At 40.9% G+C, this 21,745-nt stretch overlaps 1 protein-coding gene across 3 annotated transcripts in view; it reads right to left on the bottom strand.

Annotated features, from left to right (window-relative positions):
* Positions 1–21,745, bottom strand: part of CFAP206 (cilia and flagella associated protein 206) — a 109,523-nt gene that overhangs the window by 65,463 nt on the left and 22,315 nt on the right. For all 3 annotated transcript variants that reach the window (XM_075340148.1, XM_075340147.1, XM_075340149.1), the window contains one exon: positions 19,072–19,155. In XM_075340148.1, coding sequence (XP_075196263.1) covers positions 19,072–19,155 — 84 coding nt within the window. The remainder of the gene's footprint in view (positions 1–19,071; positions 19,156–21,745) is intronic.

A 21,745-nucleotide genomic window follows, 5' to 3' on the forward strand; every position in this document is an offset into this window, starting at 1 on the left:
ATGTATTTACGTCTGAAAGATGCAAATACATTTGAATAGGAACGGAAAGAGGAAGCTTCGGTCATCGGCTCTGCTACGCTCCTCTACACTGGGTGCATGCCGAGCACAGCACACAGCAGAGCCGACAGAGCACAGTGCGCTGCCTCCTGCTAGTGTGCCTCGGCATGCACACAGTGTAGAGGAGCGCAGCGGGGACAGCAGATACAGCGGCGCACTACACTGTGCCCCTGCTTCTAGGGAGGGGGAGGGGAGGGGGGGCAGCTGCCCGCCCCTCGCTGGGTACGGCCGCAGCACATAGCAGGGAGCATTAGCACACCTGACCCCGGAAGTACAAGTACTTCCGGTGTCAATCAGCGTCCTGTGCCCGCAGTTTGTTTTTGCGTCTTAAAGACGCAGATACAAATAAATAGCGGTGCTTCAACACCCCGCGCCTCCCCCCCCCCCGAAAACACAGCTGATTTATTAGACTGTTTTTACGGAGGGGGAGAGGGTGTGAAGAAAAAAAAATGCTGACAGGTGCCAAGTATGGTGGGGGCCCCCTTAGAAGCTCTTTTGGTGGGGGCCCCTGGGCTGGAGCCCCATCTGCCCCGCCTATAATCCGGCCCTGCCAACGAGTTATGTTGCTCAGTTAAATTTTAATAAATTTTCAACATAAAAGTGTGGGTCAATTATTATTCAACCCCTAGGTTTAATATTTTGTGTAATAACCCTTGTTTGCAATTACAGCTAATAATCGTCTTTCATAAGACCTGATCAGGCCGGCACAGGTCTCTGGAGTTATCTTGGCCCACTCCTCCATGCAGATCATCTCCAAGTTATCTAGGTTCTTTGGGTGTCTCATGTGGACTTTAATCTTGAGCTCCTTCCACAAGTTTTCAATTGGGTTAAGGTAAGGAGACTGACTAGCCCACTGCAACACCTTGATTTTTTCCCTCTTGAACCAGGCCTTGGTTTTCTTGGCTGTGTGCTTTGGGTCGTTGTCTTGTTGGAAGATAAAATGACGACCCATCTTAAGATCCTTGATGGAGGAGCGGAGGTTCTTGGCCAAAATCTCCAGGTAGGCCGTGCTATCCATCTTCCCATGGATGCGGACCAGATGGCCAGGCCCCTTGGCTGAGAAACAGCCCTACAGCATGATGCTGCCACCACCATGCTTGACTGTAGGGATGGTATTCTTGGGGTCGTATGCAGTGCCATCCAGTCTCCAAACGTCACGTGTGTGGTTGGAACCAAAGATCTCGATCTTGGTCTCATCAGACCAGAGAACCTTGAACCAGTCTGTCTCAGAGTCCTCCAAGTGATCATGAGCAAACTGTAGACGAGCCTTGACATGACGCTTTGAAAGTAAAAGGTACCTTACGGGCTCATCTGGAACGGAGACCATTGCGGTGGAGTACGTTACTTATAGTATTGACTGAAACCAATATCCCCACTGCCATGAGATCTTCCCGGAGCTCCTTCCTTGTTGTCCTTGGGTTAGCCTTGACTCTTCGGACAAGCCTGGCCTCAGCACGGGTGGAAACTTTCAAAGGCTGTCCAGGCCGTGGAAGGCTAACAGTAGTTCCATAAGCCTTCCACTTCCGGATGATGCTCCCAACAGTGGAGACAGGTAGGCCCAACTCCTTGGAAAGGGTTTTGTACCCCTTGCCAGCCTTGTGACCCTCCACGATCTTGTCTCTGATGGCCTTGGAACGCTCCTTTGTCTTTCCTATGTTGACCAAGTTTGAGTGCTGTTCACAAGTTTGAGGAGGGTCTTAATTAGTCAGAAAAGGCTGGAAAAAGAGATAATTAATCCAAACATGTGAAGCTCATTGTTCTTTGTGCCTGAAATACTTCTTAATACTTTAGGGGACCCAAACAGAATTCTTGTGGTTTGAGGGGTTGAATAATAAATGACCCTCTGAATAAACTTTTCACAATTTAAAAAAAAAAGAAATAACATTCTTTTTTGCTGCAGTGCATTTCACACTTCCAGGCTGATCTACAGTCCAAATGTCACAATGCCAAGTTAATTCCGAATGTGTAAACCTGCTAAATCTGCAGGGGGTTGAATACCACTTGTAGGCACTGTAGATTGTATGGATGTTTAGATTTGGAGGCCGGTTATTTCATCAGCAAAAGAAACACCTATTCACAAATAGTCATTTTATTCTTTTCACCTCAATTAAGGTATGTGCACAGGGTGTTATTTAGATACTGTCACACAGGACGTTATTTAGACGCTGGCGTACAGGGCATTATTTAGACGCTGGCGAACAGGGCATTATTTAGACGCTGGTGCACAGGGTGTTATTTAGACGCTGGTGCACAGGGCGTTATTTTGATGCTGCCGTACAGGGCATTATTTACACGCTGGTGCACAGAGTGTTATTTTGATGCTGTCGCACAGGGTGTTATTTAGATGCTGTCACACAGGGTGTTATTTAGATGCTGTCGCACAGGGTGTTGTTTAGATGCTGTCGCACAGGGTGTTATTTAGATGCTGTCGCACAGGGCGTTATTTAGACGCTGGTGCACAGGGCATTATTTTGATGCTGCCGTACAGGGCATTATTTAGACACTGGGGCACAGAGCGTTATTTTGATGCTGTCGCACAGGGTGTTATTTAGATGCTGTCGCACAGAGCGTTATTTAGATGCTGTCGCACAGGGTGTTATTTAGATGCTGTCGCACAGGGTGTTATTTAGATGCTGTCGCACAGAGCGTTATTTAGATGCTGTCGCACAGGGTGTTATTTAGACGCTGGTGCACAGAGCGTTATTTTGATGCTGTCGCACAGGACATTATTTTGATGCTGTCGCACAGAGCGTTATTTAGATGCTGTCGCACAGGGCATTATTTAGATGCTGTCGCACAGGGCATTATTTAGACGCTGGTGCACAGAGCGTTATTTTGATGCTGTCGCACAGGGTGTTATTTTGATGCTGTCGCACAGGGTGTTATTTTGATGCTGTCGCACAGGGTGTTATTTAGATGCTGTCGCACAGGGTGTTATTTAGACGCTGGTGCACAGAGCGTTATTTAGACGCTGGTGCACAGGGCATTATTTTGATGCTGCCGTACAGGGCATTATTTAGACGCTGGTGCACAGAGCGTTATTTTGATGTTGTCGCACAGGGTGTTATTTTGATGCTGTCGCACAGGGCATTATTTAGACGCTGGGGCACAAAGCGTTATTTTGATGATGTCGCACAGGGTGTTATTTAGATGCTGCCGCACAGAGCGTTATTTAGATGCTGTCGCACAGGGTGTTATTTAGACACTGGTGCACAGAGCGTTATTTTGATGCTGTCGCACAGGACATTATTTAGATGCTGTCGCACAGGGCGTTATTTAGATGCTGTCGCACAGGGCGTTATTTTGATGCTGTCGCACAGGACATTATTAAGATGCTGTCGCACAGGGTGTTATTTTGATGCTGTCGCACAGGGCATTATTTAGATGCTGTCGCACAGGGCATTATTTAGACGCTGGTGCACAGAGCGTTATTTTGATGCTGTCGCACAGGGTGTTATTTTGATGCTGTCGCACAGGGTGTTATTTTGATGCTGTCGCACAGGGCATTATTTAGACGCTGGTGCACAGAGCGTTATTTTGATGCTGTCGCACAGGGCATTATTTAGACGCTGGTGCACAGAGCGTTATTTTGATGCTGTCGCACAGGGTGTTATTTAGATGCTGTCGCACAGAGCGTTATTTTGATGCTGTCGCACAGGACATTATTTAGATGCTGTCACACAGGGTGTTATTTAGATGCTGTCGCACAGGGTGTTATTTAGACGCTGGTGCAGTTGCCGGGTTTTCCAAAGTAAAGCTACTTCAAGAAAACTATGGCGGTCGATTTATTGATGCAGCTTCGCTAACAGTTTTGCCGATGTTCTTGTAGCGACCTGATGGCGACAGCTTTCGCTCAACCCTGTTAAACTGGTTGTCCGATACATGAAATGCCTTTTACATATAAATATCTACCGTATGTATAAACTGTAACCCCTTTTGTAATATGGTTTGTATAAAATTCCCCACTGTTCTCCCTATTCTGCTAATCCATACATGTACAAAAACCACAACAACCATATAAGGCCTCTATTGCATGAAATCAATATAAACACCAAGGAAGAATATGCAGGCCATATTGTATAATGCAAAACACTTCATCTTTATTGACAAATAATATTTAAAAACGCGTAACAATAATGGATCAGCCCAGGAGGGACGGATGGAATAATGGGGAACACCAGGCACTTGTTGTTCTATCATTAATGGATAACCATATATGGGTAGTATGAAATGTTACTCTGTATCAGAAATCCTTCAAAACTGCAAACCTTTCCCAATAGTAAACATTAAGTAATGTATAAATTATAACAAGGATACAGTTTGCAGTATCAATATATTACTCCATGTAACATGTAACATAACATTACCAAAAGTCCAAAAGCGTAAGACTGCCACGGCCTCCCACAGACACACTGACGCGTGTTTCGCACCTAAACGTGCTTCGTCCAGGAGTGATCTGTATTGGAAACGCTGACCTCTTTATAGGTAGGGAATCCCTCATAGATGTAAAGCCGGTGTGTTACTTAATGAAGAAATGTCCGGGTTTGACCATGTGACACGCTCCGGTCACCGTAGCAACGGTTGTAAACAATCAGATTCACTCATGGAAAGTCCGTAACGTCATTTCCGGGTGGTGGGAGCATAATACATAATATATATTTTTTACAGGCTCTTTTTCACGTTTTGTCTCTCTTTATTTCCTCACTTCACAAGTCACTCTTTTCACTTAATTGTCACTGCTTTTCCTCTCTTTTCTTTATGGGTCCCTTGTGGCCCCTTATTTTGGGCTTTTTATTACTATTGATCATTGATCAGTACATAAAATCACTAATTGATTATAATTTTAAAAAAAATTTGTATATTGAGAATATATTAAATATTATATATAATTTTTTCACGTAAGCACTGTATTATGCTCCCACCACCCGCCCGAGATTTCTCGGACGGGTGCTGGTTGGCATTCATATTCATTGATTTTTCACTTATTATTGTTATTTTGTTATTTAATTATACATGAATAGTATGGAAACTATAAAGACTGTGGTTTATGTTCATATTATATCATATGGAAAGGGATATGTGATTAACGTAGATATATGCACAGAAAGCGAGATGCACATATATATATATATACATGATCGCTTGAGTATAGACAATTATTACATACTTCTTCTTGCCTCAGCTTTCCCTATTATGCTTTTGTAATTTGATGTAAATGTTAGGGTTTTATACTGGTAGATGCTCATGGAAGTCTTTACAGCGTCCTTTGAAAACGGGATTATTATGTGTATCCGGAGGTGACGTCTTGATGTTTACATCTCACCATGGCGACTAATACTTACGGGTGAAGTGCCTCCGGAAATAACGTGAAAACACTGTGGAAAGAGAGCGCAATAGGGTCTTACCCTACAAACAAATAGGGTATGATTCACAGAGGTTACTCACCAAGTGTAGTTGTGAAAAGTCACAACCACTATGCAGGCATATATACTGGGTCAGCGGCAGCAGTCACCCCTGGGATGAAGTAATATTCTAGTAAGGAGATGGGTGTTTAAACACCGCGCCAAAGACCACTGATGCAGGAGATGAATTTAACGTGACTTTATTCCATGTTCAGGTCTACGCGTTTCAGGAGCATCCGCTCCCTTCCTCAGGACAATACAGGCACAAGCAACATCAAAATCAGCAGTAAAATAAAGGGCCGAAAAACATATACCTTCAGGTGTGACGTCATAGATACGCCCACTTTAACAAGAAAAGAAAAAAATCGGCGGGAATTCCACACATTCATTGAATGACGTAGTGACATGATTTCAATGCAAAAGCCGCTTTTCTTTATCATAAACATGTCTAAATAAAATTATCATCAAACTTCCAGTTGAATAAAAGAAAAAAGAAAAAAAGTGAGTCCCGTGTATTTGTGACCATCGATAAAAAAAATATATATATATAAGGGAATAGTGGTTGTAAAAGAGTAAGCCAAACGGTGAATCAGAATAGAACCCGCAAGACATCGGGTCAATATGTGCAGGGAATGTGACAGAGGATCGGACCATTAGGCCACATAGAGCAAACAGCAGTGCATATAGGAAACCAGCTCCTGCTTCAAAAAAAATTTTAAGTGGGTGCTATAAACACACTATATGGAGTGCGGGGGGCAGAAACTGCAATTCTCAGCTAGAGTGAGGTCGTGAAAGTTCAAGACCGTGGGAACGGAACTAATGCGCATGCGGGAGGAAAGATAAGAAGCCGGGTAGATGTGCGGGGTCGAGAAAGTTCAAAGCGTGGGAAAAAACACTAATGCGCATGCGGGGAGGGTGAAAAAGGATTGCCGTGCTGAATATGCACGGGAATTGTTACTACACATCGGAACGAGTGTGAGGTAGTGAGGGAAAAATATAAACATGTGCCAAGAGCCAGAATTGCACATCTAATTACAAAGAGTGAAAGAAAGGGGACAGTAATTATAGGGAACATTACAAGGGAGTTAATATATAGTATGCAATTTTTGTAGTAAATTAACATAACACGAACACCATGGATACTAGCAGGACATAAAAATAAAAATCAAAAATAGATAACTGTAAAACATTATTTATATATAATCATAAAAATGGTACCATATTAAAATATGAGGTAAGACCTGATCATGAGCTATTAAAATACTGGTAAGAGGAACCAGCTTAAAAGGACAAATAACAATAACACAGTATATCAAAAAATTAAAATAATACCCTGACGTATAGGAATAAAAAATTATTATTTATATGTAAAATATTTATGCGTATATGAATGTATATGTATATATGAATGTATAAAACAGGGAGGGAAGAAATAAAACATATATATATATAATAATAATATATATGTATAAAAAATAAAAATAAAAAGGTAAAAATTTATAAAAACAAAACAACAGTGGACCCCTAATGGAAAAGATCGGTTACCTCATTCAACCCCACCGGTTTAAGGGTATTTAACTTGTAAATCCAATATGTTTCTTTTTTGTTTAATAATTCATTCCGATTGGGGGTATGTGGGGGTATTTGCTCGATAGGAGTAACTTTAAGACAAAATTTTTTATCATGAACCATGGTCATGTGCCTAGATAGGCCATGGAGCATAAACCCGATTTTTACATTGTGCCTGTGCGAGTTGATACGATTATGGAGGGCCTGCGTGGTCCTGCCCACATAACGCATGTCACAGTCACACTCGATAAGGTAGACAACAAATTCAGACTGACAGGTAAGGTGACTCTTAATAGTAAACTCAGTGCCTCCTGGAGACAAACCAAAAGACTCCCTTCTATGCTGTATAGATCTACAACAAAGACAATTTTTTGTGCCACATTTAAAAACTCCAACAGGTTTATTAATGGATATATTGATTTCACTAGTGATCATTATTGTAAATGGCTGTCAAATGTGCCCAGAAATCAATATCAGAGGATACGTAGGAATTGCACCCTGAATAAAGATTTCATTGAACAGGCAGGGGTCCTAAAGGACAGAATTTTTAAACAAAAAATATCCACATTCGGTGATTAAGAGAGCCTATAAAGAGAATTTAAAGTCCCAACAGGTGGAATTAATTAAAGGGAAAAAGAATGATCCCATGACAAAAAATAATACTAAGAATGAGCCCAATTTTTCTTTAAATTTTCTGACCACTTACAGTAGGGATAATGTGGCCATAAAAAATGTCATCCAAAGACATTGGAGCATTCTTCTCAATGATCCCTTTCTGAGGGATGTCCTCCCTAAAAAACCTGGCATTACGTTCAGGAGGGCATCCAGTCTAAAAAACCATTTAGCCCCTAGCAGACTGAGGACTTTTTCACCCGCACCGTTAATTAATAAACCTGTTGGAGTTTTTAAATGTGGCACAAAAAATTGTCTTTGTTGTAGATCTATACAGCATAGAAGGGAGTCTTTTGGTTTGTCTCCAGGAGGCACTGAGTTTACTATTAAGAGTCACCTTACCTGTCAGTCTGAATTTGTTGTCTACCTTATCGAGTGTGACTGTGACATGCGTTATGTGGGCAGGACCACGCAGGCCCTCCATAATCGTATCAACTCGCACAGGCACAATGTAAAAATCGGGTTTATGCTCCATGGCCTATCTAGGCACATGACCATGGTTCATGATAAAAAATTTTGTCTTAAAGTTACTCCTATCGAGCAAATACCCCCACATACCCCCAATCGGAATGAATTATTAAACAAAAAAGAAACATATTGGATTTACAAGTTAAATACCCTTAAACCGGTGGGGTTGAATGAGGTAACCGATCTTTTCCATTAGGGGTCCACTGTTGTTTTGTTTTTATAAATTTTTACCTTTTTATTTTTATTTTTTATACATATATATTATTATTATATATATATATGTTTTATTTCTTCCCTCCCTGTTTTATACATTCATATATACATATACATTCATATACGCATAAATATTTTACATATAAATAATAATTTTTTATTCCTATACGTCAGGGTATTATTTTAATTTTTTGATATACTGTGTTATTGTTATTTGTCCTTTTAAGCTGGTTCCTCTTACCAGTATTTTAATAGCTCATGATCAGGTCTTACCTCATATTTTAATATGGTACCATTTTTATGATTATATATAAATAATGTTTTACAGTTATCTATTTTTGATTTTTATTTTTATGTCCTGCTAGTATCCATGGTGTTCGTGTTATGTTAATTTACTACAAAAATTGCATACTATATATTAACTCCCTTGTAATGTTCCCTATAATTACTGTCCCCTTTCTTTCACTCTTTGTAATTAGATGTGCAATTCTGGCTCTTGGCACATGTTTATATTTTTCCCTCACTACCTCACACTCGTTCCGATGTGTAGTAACAATTCCCGTGCATATTCAGCACGGCAATCCTTTTTCACCCTCCCCGCATGCGCATTAGTGTTTTTTCCCACGCTTTGAACTTTCTCGACCCCGCACATCTACCCGGCTTCTTATCTTTCCTCCCGCATGCGCATTAGTTCCGTTCCCACGGTCTTGAACTTTCACGACCTCACTCTAGCTGAGAATTGCAGTTTCTGCCCCCCGCACTCCATATAGTGTGTTTATAGCACCCACATAAAATTTTTTTTGAAGCAGGAGCTGGTTTCCTATATGCACTGCTGTTTGCTCTATGTGGCCTAATGGTCCGATCCTCTGTCACATTCCCTGCACATATTGACCCGATGTCTTGCGGGTTCTATTCTGATTCACCGTTTGGCTTACTCTTTTACAACCACTATTCCCTTATATATATATATTTTTTTTATCGATGGTCACAAATACACGGGACTCACTTTTTTTCTTTTTTCTTTTATTCAACTGGAAGTTTGATGATAATTTTATTTAGACATGTTTATGATAAAGAAAAGCGGCTTTTGCATTGAAATCATGTCACTACGTCATTCAATGAATGTGTGGAATTCCCGCCGATTTTTTTCTTTTCTTGTTAAAGTGGGCGTATCTATGATGTCACACCTGAAGGTATATGTTTTTCGGCCCTTTCTTTTACTGCTGATTTTGATGTTGCTTGTGCCTGTATTGTCCTGAGGAAGGGAGCGGATGCTCCTGAAACGCGTAGACCTGAACATGGAATAAAGTCACGTTAAATTCATCTCCTGCATCAGTGGTCTTTGGCGCGGTGTTTAAACACCCATCTCCTTACTAGAATATTACTTCCGGAAATAACGTGTCAGATCTATGTTTGATACGTCTCTATGGCACCTTGGACTGCTGACAGCGATGTGACGTTTCCGGAAATGACGTTACGGACTCTCCACGAATGAATATGCTTGTTTACAACTGTCGCTACGGTGACCGGAGCGTGTCACATGTTCAAACCCGGAAATGACGTTATGGACTTTCCATGAGTGAATATGATTGTTTACAACCGTTGCTACGGTGACCAGAGCGTGTCACATGGTCAAACCCGGACATTTCGTCATTAAGTAACACACCGGCTTTACATCTATGAGGGATTCCCTACCTATAAAGAGGTCAGCGTTTCCAATACAGATCACTCCTGGACGAAGCACGTTTAGGTGCGAAACGCGCGTCAGTGTGTCTGTGGGAGGCCGTGGCAGTCTTACGCTTTTGGACTTTTGGTAATGTTATGTTACATGTTACATGGAGTAATATATTGATACTGCAAACTGTATCCTTGTTATAATCTATACATTACTTAATGTTTACTATTGGGAAAGGTTTGCAGTTTTGAAGGATTTCTGATACAGAGTAACATTTCATACTACCCATATATGGTTATCCATTAATGATAGAACAACAAGTACCTAGTGTTCCCCATTATTCCATCCGTCCCTCCTGGGGTGATCCATTATTGTTACGTGTTTTTAAATATTATTTGTCAATAAAGATGAAGTGTTTTGCATTATACAATATGGCCTGCATATTCTTCCTTGGTGTTTATATTGATTTCATGCAATAGAGGCCTTATATGGTTGTTGTGGTTTTTGGTGTGTTTGGTAATTTTTCTGTATATTTACAGAATATCCACAATTATCAATGGATTACAGAAGCAGAGAAATATCATGGTCGGCTAAAATTAACAATGTCTTTTCTAATGGTAACGCCCAGGATCAGGATTCAGTCCAGAAATCCGCACTGAAAAAGAATTTTAAAAAATTATTGAACTGCCGTACAAGGTTATGGTGGAATAAGGTGTCCCTTGAGAACTACATGAGTCAGGAATTAGTACCACGAGGACTTCGGGTTCAACTTTTTCCCTCTTTTACGATCAGCGATGATGACTTTAGGAAGAAATGGGAAACAGCATGTATTACATGCTCAAAAACATTCATGGGACTGCTGATTGAACTGGATGGAAGAACCCTAGATAGCTTGAGTTCAGAGATTGATGAAATTCATAGGAACCTCCAGAGTGAATGCTCTCTGGAAGAACTAGAATTGTTTAATAAAGAAATCGAGAATTACTCGAATGAGTGGGAAAAACAAATTTCAGCTATTAAGACTAAGGAGTTCCAACGAGACACCCAGGATAAGGAACAGAATAGAATGTTTAGATGGAACCATAAAAATCAGATGGAACCCACCAATGTCTCTTTGAGTGACACCTCTAGTGTCGCTTCCAGTACTACTTCAATATACACAGAACGATTTCAGACAAGACCAGCGGATAATACCCGATACCAATATGGTCAGAAGCGTAAACAATCCAATTATGGAGAATCTACATCGAATACCAATTCTTTAAAGGTAATTAACTTATCGAATATTGTGCTTACACCATTCCAGATTTCTGTGTTATCATTCTCTCCCTCATCTAGTTTCAACCATTTTCTGGCCTTTAAAGATATTCAACTTTTTGCAAGAAAGTTAGCCTTTAAAAAGCTCTTCTCTGATAAGGATAAACATGAATTGTTTCCCTCTACCACAGAAAGGGAAGCATTACAAACGTTAGAAGAATTGGCTGAAGAATGAGAGCGTACAACTAAAGGTAAATTTCCCCAACATTTACTTCCGAAATCTAAAAATTTTCCCTCTATCTCATTGTTTCCTGAGATTGAGCTTTTGGTGAGGCTGGTTTCACGTGATCTTGAGAGGATTCCAAAAACCATCAAGAAGGACAATCTTGAACTACCAGAGCGACGTGCCTTGAAGGCTCTTATGCAGCTTAAAGAAGTAGTCATAAAACCCTCAGATAAAGGGGGAAATGTAGTCATTTGGCCTACAAGTCAATACGAGAAAGAGATGTTTAAACAACTTAAAGATGGTGTATGCTACAAAAAACTAACCTTTAACCCTCTGTCCAAATACCAACAGGAACTGGATTCCCTACTTTATGAAGCTGTTGAGGATGGTGTCTTATCAAGCAAACAAAGGGATGGCCTATGGATTAAAGAACCAACAGTGGCAAGTATTTATTTACTACCTAAAATCCATAAGGATCCACTTGTACCACCAGGGAGGCCAATTGTATCGGGCATTAACAACTTTTGTGAACCCTTATGTGGCTTCGTCGATTACCATCTTAAGCCCCTGGTGGGAAATCTCCCCTCTCATATTAGAGACACCACCGACGCCCTTCGTAAACTAGATGGGGTCCAAATAGAGGATGATATGTGGCTCGTTACATGTGATGTTGAGTCACTCTATACGTCCATCAGGCATGAGGATGGAATCACAGCCACGAAATTTTTTTTGAAGTCAAGTGGATTGGATACCCACCTTTGTAAATTTCTCATTAAAGCATTGGGCTTTGTATTGAGCCATAACTTTTTCATCTTTAAGGGGATGTTTTTCCTACAGCTCCAGGGTACAGCAATGGGGGCGTCTTGTGCGCCCTCATATGCTAATTTGTTCCTGGGGCTGTGGGAGAGACGTATTTTTCAAACAGAGGCCACCAGACTGAGCGAGAAGGTAATATTTTGGTGTAGATACATTGACGATGTGCTGATGATATGGCAGGGGTCAGTGGATGAGTTGGAAGCTTTTATTCAGGAATTAAATAAAAACAACATCAATATTCGGCTTACATATAAATATAGTCAGAAAAAGATTGAATTCCTGGATATTCTCATACAAACTGATGAATCTGGTTATATCCAGACTGACCTATATAGAAAAAGCACATCAGCTAATGCAGTCCTATATGCCACATCCCAACATCCTAAACATCTTATTAGAAATATCCCTAAGGGGCAATTCTTAAGAGCTAGAAAAATTTGCTCTAATGACCATCTATATGAAAAACAGGCTGAGGATTTGTGTTCTCGTTTTAGGGATCGGGGATACAAGAGAAAAACTATTTGTGAGGCATATAGGAATGCAAGTGTAAGGAACAGGACGAATCTACTCCAATACAGGATGAAAACAGAACATAAAGATTCTTCTAAGGTACGTTGTATATTGGATTATAATTCTCGGAGTGATGAATTTAAAAGAATCCTGGAAAGGCATTGGTCGATCCTTTTGTTAGATAAGACTATCGCAGGGCATATACACCAGTATCCATCGGTCACATATAGAAAATCTAAGAATCTCCGAGACACACTAGTACGGAGTCATCATGAAATTAAACCACAAAAAACATTATTTGGTACAAGAGGCCCAAAATGGGGCTGTACAGCATGTGGCAAATGTGTAGCATGCGCAAATATTTGCAATAGCCAGACCTTTGAGGACTCGAGTCACGAGAGAACATATCACATCACTCACAGTATTAACTGTACAACCAAAGCGGTTGAAGCGGTTGTTTATCAAGCAACATGTCCTTGTGGATTAGCATATGTGGGGATGACGTCCCGTGAACTGAGACGTCGGATCCGTGAACATGTGCTAGATATTGAAAATGCTAAGCAGGAAGAAGATTTTAATAAACTAAAAACCATCCCCCGCCACTTTAAACTAAAACATGGATGCGATAGCTCTTTATTTCAGGCCAAGGGCATAGATAGGATTTTGATTGGTATGAGAGGTGGTAATTGGAAGAGACTCCTGGCTCAAAGAGAAACAATGTGGATTTACAAATTGAATACCCTTACGCCAAATGGATTGAACGATCATAATAGCTTTGTTCCCTTCCTCCCCATATAAATTTTCAGTGTGGATCTCTGGTCTTTTATTCTGTTTTTAATACAATATATTATTATTATTTTAATATTTATTTATGTGGTTGTAATGTATGGTTTTAATCTTTCCTCTTTAGGGTCTCTGGAAATACCTCTTCATCTTGGGCCGACTTTGGTTGGTCTTGTGTAGATTGTAATCATATAAACCTTGGCATAAGGTGGAATTTTGAGTGTGTTCTGGATATTGTATTATTGTTATTTATTGGGATCATATATCAATTACTAATATATTAATTGGATTGTCGTGTTGGTTTTGTGGTTCTCATCGGGCACTTGTTATTAATGGAATCTAGAAACTTTGATGCTGATACTATTTTTCATTACATGTTTTATATTTATAGAGTGATTTAATACATATGTTTTTTATATTATTAATAATTAATTGTTATATATCTCACTTACTAGAAAATTTTAAAAATTTAAAATTTATATGTATATTATCAGTATTTAATTATTTGGATTTATAATTATGTTTGGTGTTAGAGATACCCCAACCCATTACCCGTTTTCTTTCCTTTCTTTCCCCTTATCCTCCCTATCCCTTCCCTAACTTTTTTCAATATATTCATGAAAAATAATTATTGATTATGTATTTATTTTTTACAGGCTCTTTTTCACATTTTGTCTCTCTTTATTTCCTCACTTCACAAGTCACTCTTTTCACTTAATTGTCACTGCTTTTCCTCTCTTTTCTTTATGGGTCCCTTGTGGCCCCTTATTTTGGGCTTTTTATTACTATTGATCATTGATCAGTACATAAAATCCCTAATTGATTATAATTTAAAAAAAATTTTGTATATAGAGGATATATTAAATATTATATATAATTTTTTCACGTAAGCACTGTATTATGCTCCCACCACCCGCCCGAGATTTCTCGGACGGGTGCTGGTTGGCATTCATATTCATTGATTTTTCACTTATTATTGTTATTTTGTTATTTAATTATACATGAATAGTATGGAAACTATAAAGACTGTGGTTTATGTTCATATTATATCATATGGAAAGGGATATGTGATTAACGTAGATATATGCACAGATAGCGAGATGCACATATATATATATACATGATCGCTTGAGTATAGACAATTATTACATACTTCTTCTTGCCTCAGCTTTCCCTATTATGCTTTTGTAACTTGATGTAAATGTTAGGGTTTTATACTGGTAGATGCTCATGGAAGTCTTTACAGCGTCCTTTGAAAACGGGATTATTATGTGTATCCGGAGGTGACGTCTTGATGTTTACATCTCACCATGGCGACTAATACTTACGGGTGAAGTGCCTCCGGAAATAACGTGTCAGATCTATGTTTGATACGTCTCTATGGCACCTTGGACTGCTGACAGCGATGTGACGTTTCCGGAAATGACGTTACGGACTCTCCACGAATGAATATGCTTGTTTACAACTGTCGCTACGGTGACCGGAGCGTGTTACATGTTCAAACCCGGAAATGACGTTACGGACTTTCCATGAGTGAATATGATTGTTTACAACCGTTGCTACGGTGACCGGAGCGTGTCACATGGTCAAACCCGGACATTTCGTCATTAAGTAACACACCGGCTTTACATCTATGAGGGATTCCCTACCTATAAAGAGGTCAGCGTTTCCAATACAGATCACTCCTGGACGAAGCACGTTTAGGTGCGAAACGCGCGTCAGTGTGTCTGTGGGAGGCCGTGGCAGTCTTACGCTTTTGGACTTTTGGTAATGTTATGTTACATGGAGTAATATATTGATACTGCAAACTGTATCCTTGTTATAATTTATACATTACTTAATGTTTACTATTGGGAAAGGTTTGCAGTTTTGAAGGATTTCTGATACAGAGTAACATTTCATACTACCTATATATGGTTATCCATTAATGATAGAACAACAAGTGCCTGGTGTTCCCCATTATTCCATCCGTCCCTCCTGGGCTGATCCATTATTGTTACGTGGTTTTAAATATTATTTGTCAATAAAGATGAAGTGTTTTGCATTATACAATATGGCCTGCATATTCTTCCTTGGTGTTTAATCCATACATGTGCTTATTCATTTCACGGGAGTCTCAAATGGGACGTCCCAGGAGGGTGGCCCTGCAGTCACATCTCTGAACCTTTTACCACCCCCCCAGAAACATCACATCATCGAGGTGCACCACCCCTGATATTTATGAAATCCATTATAGCTATCAGAAAATCCCTTTAAATATAATGAGCAGGCAGCTGGGAAGCCACCCGAAGAATGAGCATTTCACTTCCTTTGGGCCGTGTGCACACGTTCAGTATTTGGTGAGGTTTTTTTTACCTCAGGTTTTGTAGCCAAAACCAGGAGTGGAACAATCAGAAGAAAAGTATAATAGAAACATGGGCACCACTTCTGTATTTATAACCCACTCCTAGTTTTGGCTACAAATACTGAGGTAAAAACCTCACCAAATACTCAATGTGTGGACGTGGCCTTACACATACTGAGGTAAAAACTCACCAAATACTCAATGTGTGCACGTGACCTTACAAATACTGAGGTAAAAACTCACCAAATACTCAATGTGTGCACGTGACCTTACAAATACTGAGGTAAAAACTCACCAAATACTCAATATGTGCATATAGCCTTACAAATACTGAGGTAAAAACTCACCAAATACTCAATGAGTGCACATGGTCTTACAAATATTGAAGTAAAAACTCACCAAATACTCAATGTGTGCACGTGACCTTACAAATACTGAGGTAAAAACTCACCAAATACTCAATATGTGCATATAGCCTTACAAATACTGAGGTAAAAACTCACCAAATACTCAATGAGTGCACATGGTCTTACAAATATTGCTCACAGCAAGTTGGGCTGTAGTGTGTACATCGCCCAGGCCAAAAGCTAATGCTCTACCAGGATACAGCTAAACCCCCACTAATGTGGAAGCGTCACAGGTGCAGGAGAAGCAGATCACACACACACCTCCATGGAATGGAGGGGAGGCGAATGCTAGATGATAAAACTGCACACAAGTGGCTTGCATAGAGCGCTGTTCACATGCAGATGGCACAGTCACAAACCTGCAGCCTATTAGGTGACGCCCTTCTATTAGATCAGGCGGGCTGCCAAGCCGTCTTTTTGTTGCTATTTTTATATTTAGTGTAGGGACCTACAGACATGAGGTCCCGTGACGAGGGTGTAGGCTTACGTTTTATGGCCATAAATACCAACAAAAACCTCATATTTTTTTGTTTGTACAGGATACAGCCAGGCCCCTTTCTGTTGGGCCTTGCATTGTAGAGTGTCTGTCCGTGCATGATACACAGTGGGGTACGGCTTGGCAGCCCGCCTGATCTAATAGAAGGGCGTCACCTAATAGGCTGCGGGTTTGTGACTGTGCCATCTGCATGTGAACAGCGCTCTATGCAAGCCACTTGTGTGCAGTTTTATCATCTAGCATTCGCCTCCCCTCCATTCCATGGAGGTGTGTGTGTGATCTGCTTCTCCTGCACCTGTGACGCTTCCACATTAGTGGGGGTTTAGCTGTATCCTGGTAGAGCATTAGCTTTTGGCCTGGGCGATGTACACACTACAGCCCAACTTGCTGTGAGTAATACTTAATTTTTGGAGGACATTGTCCTCTTTTTGTTGCTATTTTTATATTTAGTGTAGGGACCTACAGACATGAGGTCCCGTGACGAGGGTGTAGGCTTACGTTTTATGGCCATAAATACCAACAAAAACCTCATATTTCTTTGTTTGTACAGGATACAGCCAGGCCCCTTTCTGTTGGGCCTTGCATTGTAGAGTGTCTGTCCGTGCATGATACACAGTGGGGTACGGCTTGGCAGCCCGCCTGATCTAATAGAAGGGCGTCACCTAATAGGCTGCGGGTTTGTGACTGTGCCATCTGCATGTGAACAGCGCTCTATGCAAGCCACTTGTGTGCAGTTTTATCATCTAGCATTCGCCTCCCCTCCATTCCATGGAGGTGTGTGTGTGATCTGCTTCTCCTGCACCTGTGACGCTTCCACATTAGTGGGGGTTTAGCTGTATCCTGGTAGAGCATTAGCTTTTGGCCTGGGCGATGTACACACTACAGCCCAACTTGCTGTGAGTAATACTTAATTTTTGGAGGACATTGTCCTCTTTTTGTTGCTATTTTTATATCTTACAAATATTGAAGTAAAAACTCACCAAATACTCAATGTGTGCACGTGACCTTACAAATACTGAGGTAAAAACTCACCAAATACTCAATGAGTGCACATGGCCTTACAAATACTGAAGTAAAAACTCACCAAATACTCAATGAGTGCACATGGCCTTACAAATACTGAAGTAAAAACTCACCAAATACTCAATGAGTGCACGTGGCCTAAATCGCTTCAGGTTGTCCAATTCCTGAAGCACTTAAAAGAAATAACATAAGACAGAACAGATGAACAGCAATGTAATTTTGATATTACTGCGCATTCTGATAATTTATTTGGGGTGGTTTTATGGCACTTTTTTGGGCAGATTATAGACAGAATGTACCTGGAACTTTTTCTTTGTGCTCATAGCCTTAAGAGACCAATTCAGTTTTCCTTAAAAGTCACCCCACACATTGTTCCCTCCTGAAAACAATACCATGGCAGACATGAAACTCAAATCATTTTAAGCGGTCTCCCACAATGGATCACAATGTAACGGACTATGGAGACTTTATACCCACTTTACTACAATTCTGAGATTCCTTGCAGTGGGATATGACGCTGCACAATTATGGAAGTCACATATAAGAGAAACCTATCATTAAGAGGGTGCATTTAGATAGCTGTATAAATCGGATCGAAACCGGACCACAATGCATGGACTTGGCTGACAGGTCTCCCAACCTGAGTTGTCACACTCGGAACTGGAGACCCGCCACCAGTCTGTACATTGTGGTCCAATTTCTACAGTCATATGAATCTAGCAGAGGTTGTTAATTCTTCATAAAACAAAATTAGGTGAGCAGAGCATCTTTTTCAGGCATATTCCACCTGGAACCTGTCTAAAAAAGTGTAACGAAACTGCCGCAAAAAGTGAAACAGCTTATTGGTTGTAGCTTCAACTATAGAAAAAAAACGGCAGAAGAGCTGCTGCAAAAATTACGGTAAAACCATCAGTGAAGAAGTTTCATTGAAAAACACCTCTAACTTTTTCTTAAAGCAGCTTTGCTTAGGAAAACCTCGATGGTTATGCCAGTTTCTTAAATCTGCCATGTACACATGCCCTTCCTGATTTCTTTAAATTCTAGATACATTTATGTCTGGTATTAAAGTATTAGGACGGGTATATGAATGAGTAATGTGGACTAGTGATCCCAGCCTGTGGCCAACAACACGAGTCCGAAGTTGATGCCTTACCTTGATCAGCTTCTGCACATCATCCTTTGTCAAAGTTCGATCCACATTAAATCCATTTCTGGGGTCTAATACTATAGCTTTCACCTGAGATTTAACAGAAAACACACAAAATAAATGGTTATTTTACTATATCAATATGTTTGGAGGTCACAACAGACCTATTGAACCCTAAAATGTTATCAGTTAGGGTTTTCTGAAGATGCCACATTTCAGTTACTGATGTAACCAAGGCTTGGAGTACATAGCTGTCCTCCTGTGGCACAAGGTCTGGTGGGGTGCACACTTCTGCCTCTGCTCATCTTGGTAGGGCACAATTCACAGCCAAATCCTACCACCGCAATGGACAGTCTTTGTACATGCACATTCCACTCCATAAGAAGTTATTAGTGCAACTGGAGTAACTCCGTATTATAAGACCAGACATAAATGATACGTCCGATATGATCAGCCATGACTTTGGTGTGAATCCAAGTCGCCATCTCTGGCCATGAGCTTTCATCTTCATCGATATATTACTACTATTCATGGATGTGAACGTTCACGGTTAGATCCGAATGTATAGAAAGTCCCTTTGATAACACTGATCATAGCTAGTAGTATCAAGACATGACAAGGAGTAGCACTGGGAAATTCTACTGAATGTGTATTCTAATGACCCACAGATATTATTAGCTGCAAAGCTAACACTGTTTCCACCTTAATGAGGCTCTAAACTTTGCCCCTTTTTTATAAGTTTTCCTCTGAGAATTGTTGTACTGCACCATTCTTTCTTTTAAAATTTTCTTTTAAATTGTTTTTATTTGGTTTCCATTTCCCCTTTACTTTCTTTTCCAGTTTTCTAAAATTATTTCTTTTTACCCTTATAGGACCCTTTGATATTTAAACCTATTATGGTTTGCATACTGGACATGGACCTAATACCTGAATTAGAAAATTATCTACTCATGGTTCTCCTGTTATATGGATGCACTGTCACTTTAAGAAGATTATTTCATCATTTCTTCATTTGATTGTTTTGTATTCCCTTTTGCTATTCATGTTATGATCTATACCATTTTAGTAACTGAATGGGATAGCAAAGGTACTTATTTATTGCCAATGTTTTTTGGCTTATTTACCCCCTTCCTAGCCATTTGCCCATCCCGCCCTCTGGTTGTTGTGCGTGCTCTCATCGCGCGGTGACTCATCCGCACTGTTTGCCCGGCGTCCTTGAGGGTGTGTGGGGGGATGCTGGGAGTCCCTGGGCCCAGGGGCTCGTGGCATCCCCCACCACTGGACTACCGGGGACCAGGTGCGGGTTCTTGCCGCGCGGTGCACACGCGCCGTCATAGCAACCCGATTGGCTGATGGACGGGCTCTGGTTAGGAGCTGTGTTCCGCCCTCTAATCCCTGTGACCCGTGCGCGCCGCCCGCTGGCCTCGCCCGCCCCCCTGGCTGTTCTTTCTCGATGGGTGGGGGTGGCCTGGCGTCCAGGTCATTCTGGGCTCCGGGCTTCCCCTCTCATTGGACGGCCGGGGGGCGTGTGATGCTTGTCGTGCGGTGCGCATGCGTCTGAACGGAGATCCGATTGGCTTGAACTCATTTTCTAGGTCCTTGCAGGTCCAATGTGGTCATGTGACCGTCTATTTAAGGTCCTTAAACGGTATTATTTGTTACACCTTCCCTGATGAAGCTATAAACAACTCGTGTTGCGAAACGCGCGTAGGAGGGCGTTTTTTTGCTGGTGTGGGATGCCCGGTGACCACCTTCATTACTATGTGTAAGTCTTGGAACTTTTTTTTACTTCATATTATGTGACTGGCTGTTTTGGTGCCTCTGCCCTGCTTTGATTATAGGATGCTGACTTGGCCTGTGTTATTTCACATATATTTTGCTGAGAATAGGGGCGCCTCACTTGCCAACCACTTATGACTATCTCCTTACTTGTTTGGTTCCCGTTCAGACTTTTCCTCTCTACTATGGTGGTTTTTACCTCTGCTCCCCATCAACATGTGGTTTTTCACCTTTGTCTCTTAGTAGCACCATTATACAAATTGTAATAAATTGAAACACACCATTTAATATTTATATTCAATAAAGAATTGATGTTTTACGGACACACTTATTTCTGATTCAATCCAAGTTTTTCATTCAGTCCCATTACTACCAGTGTAAAGAATCCAGCCCCTTGCCCTGCAGTTTGCCTTTACTAACATTAGTAATAGAATGAGCCGTTCCAAAGGGCTCACTGATACCGGCGTGGTCCTGCATTAGGAAGTCAGCATTAACAAGTCAGGATGTGGTCGAATGTTCCCTCCTAATTATATCACCACCAACGGTAAGTGGTATTACTGCAAAGTGGAAGTGTTTATGAACCACATAACTCAGCCACAACGCATCATACCACATAAAATTACAGAACAGAGTCATCAAATGCTGAGGTGTGTAACGCATTAAAGGGGTTGTCACTACTAAAACAATTCTTCTCATTCCTCATATTTGTACCCTTAAAAATAAAAAAGCCTATACTTCTCTCCACTGCCGGCACTGTTCCAGTGGTGTCACTCTATGGGACTACAGACTTGTGAACCGTCTCTGCAAACACATTGCGCACTGTGAGGATTCTCCGATGCTGGTGCCGGGAGTGGGAGGTCATGTGACTATAAGTATGCGATATGCACACTCACAACCACAT

Source organism: Anomaloglossus baeobatrachus, chromosome 3 (assembly GCF_048569485.1).
Source record: "Anomaloglossus baeobatrachus isolate aAnoBae1 chromosome 3, aAnoBae1.hap1, whole genome shotgun sequence".
Taxonomy (NCBI): domain Eukaryota; kingdom Metazoa; phylum Chordata; class Amphibia; order Anura; family Aromobatidae; genus Anomaloglossus; species Anomaloglossus baeobatrachus.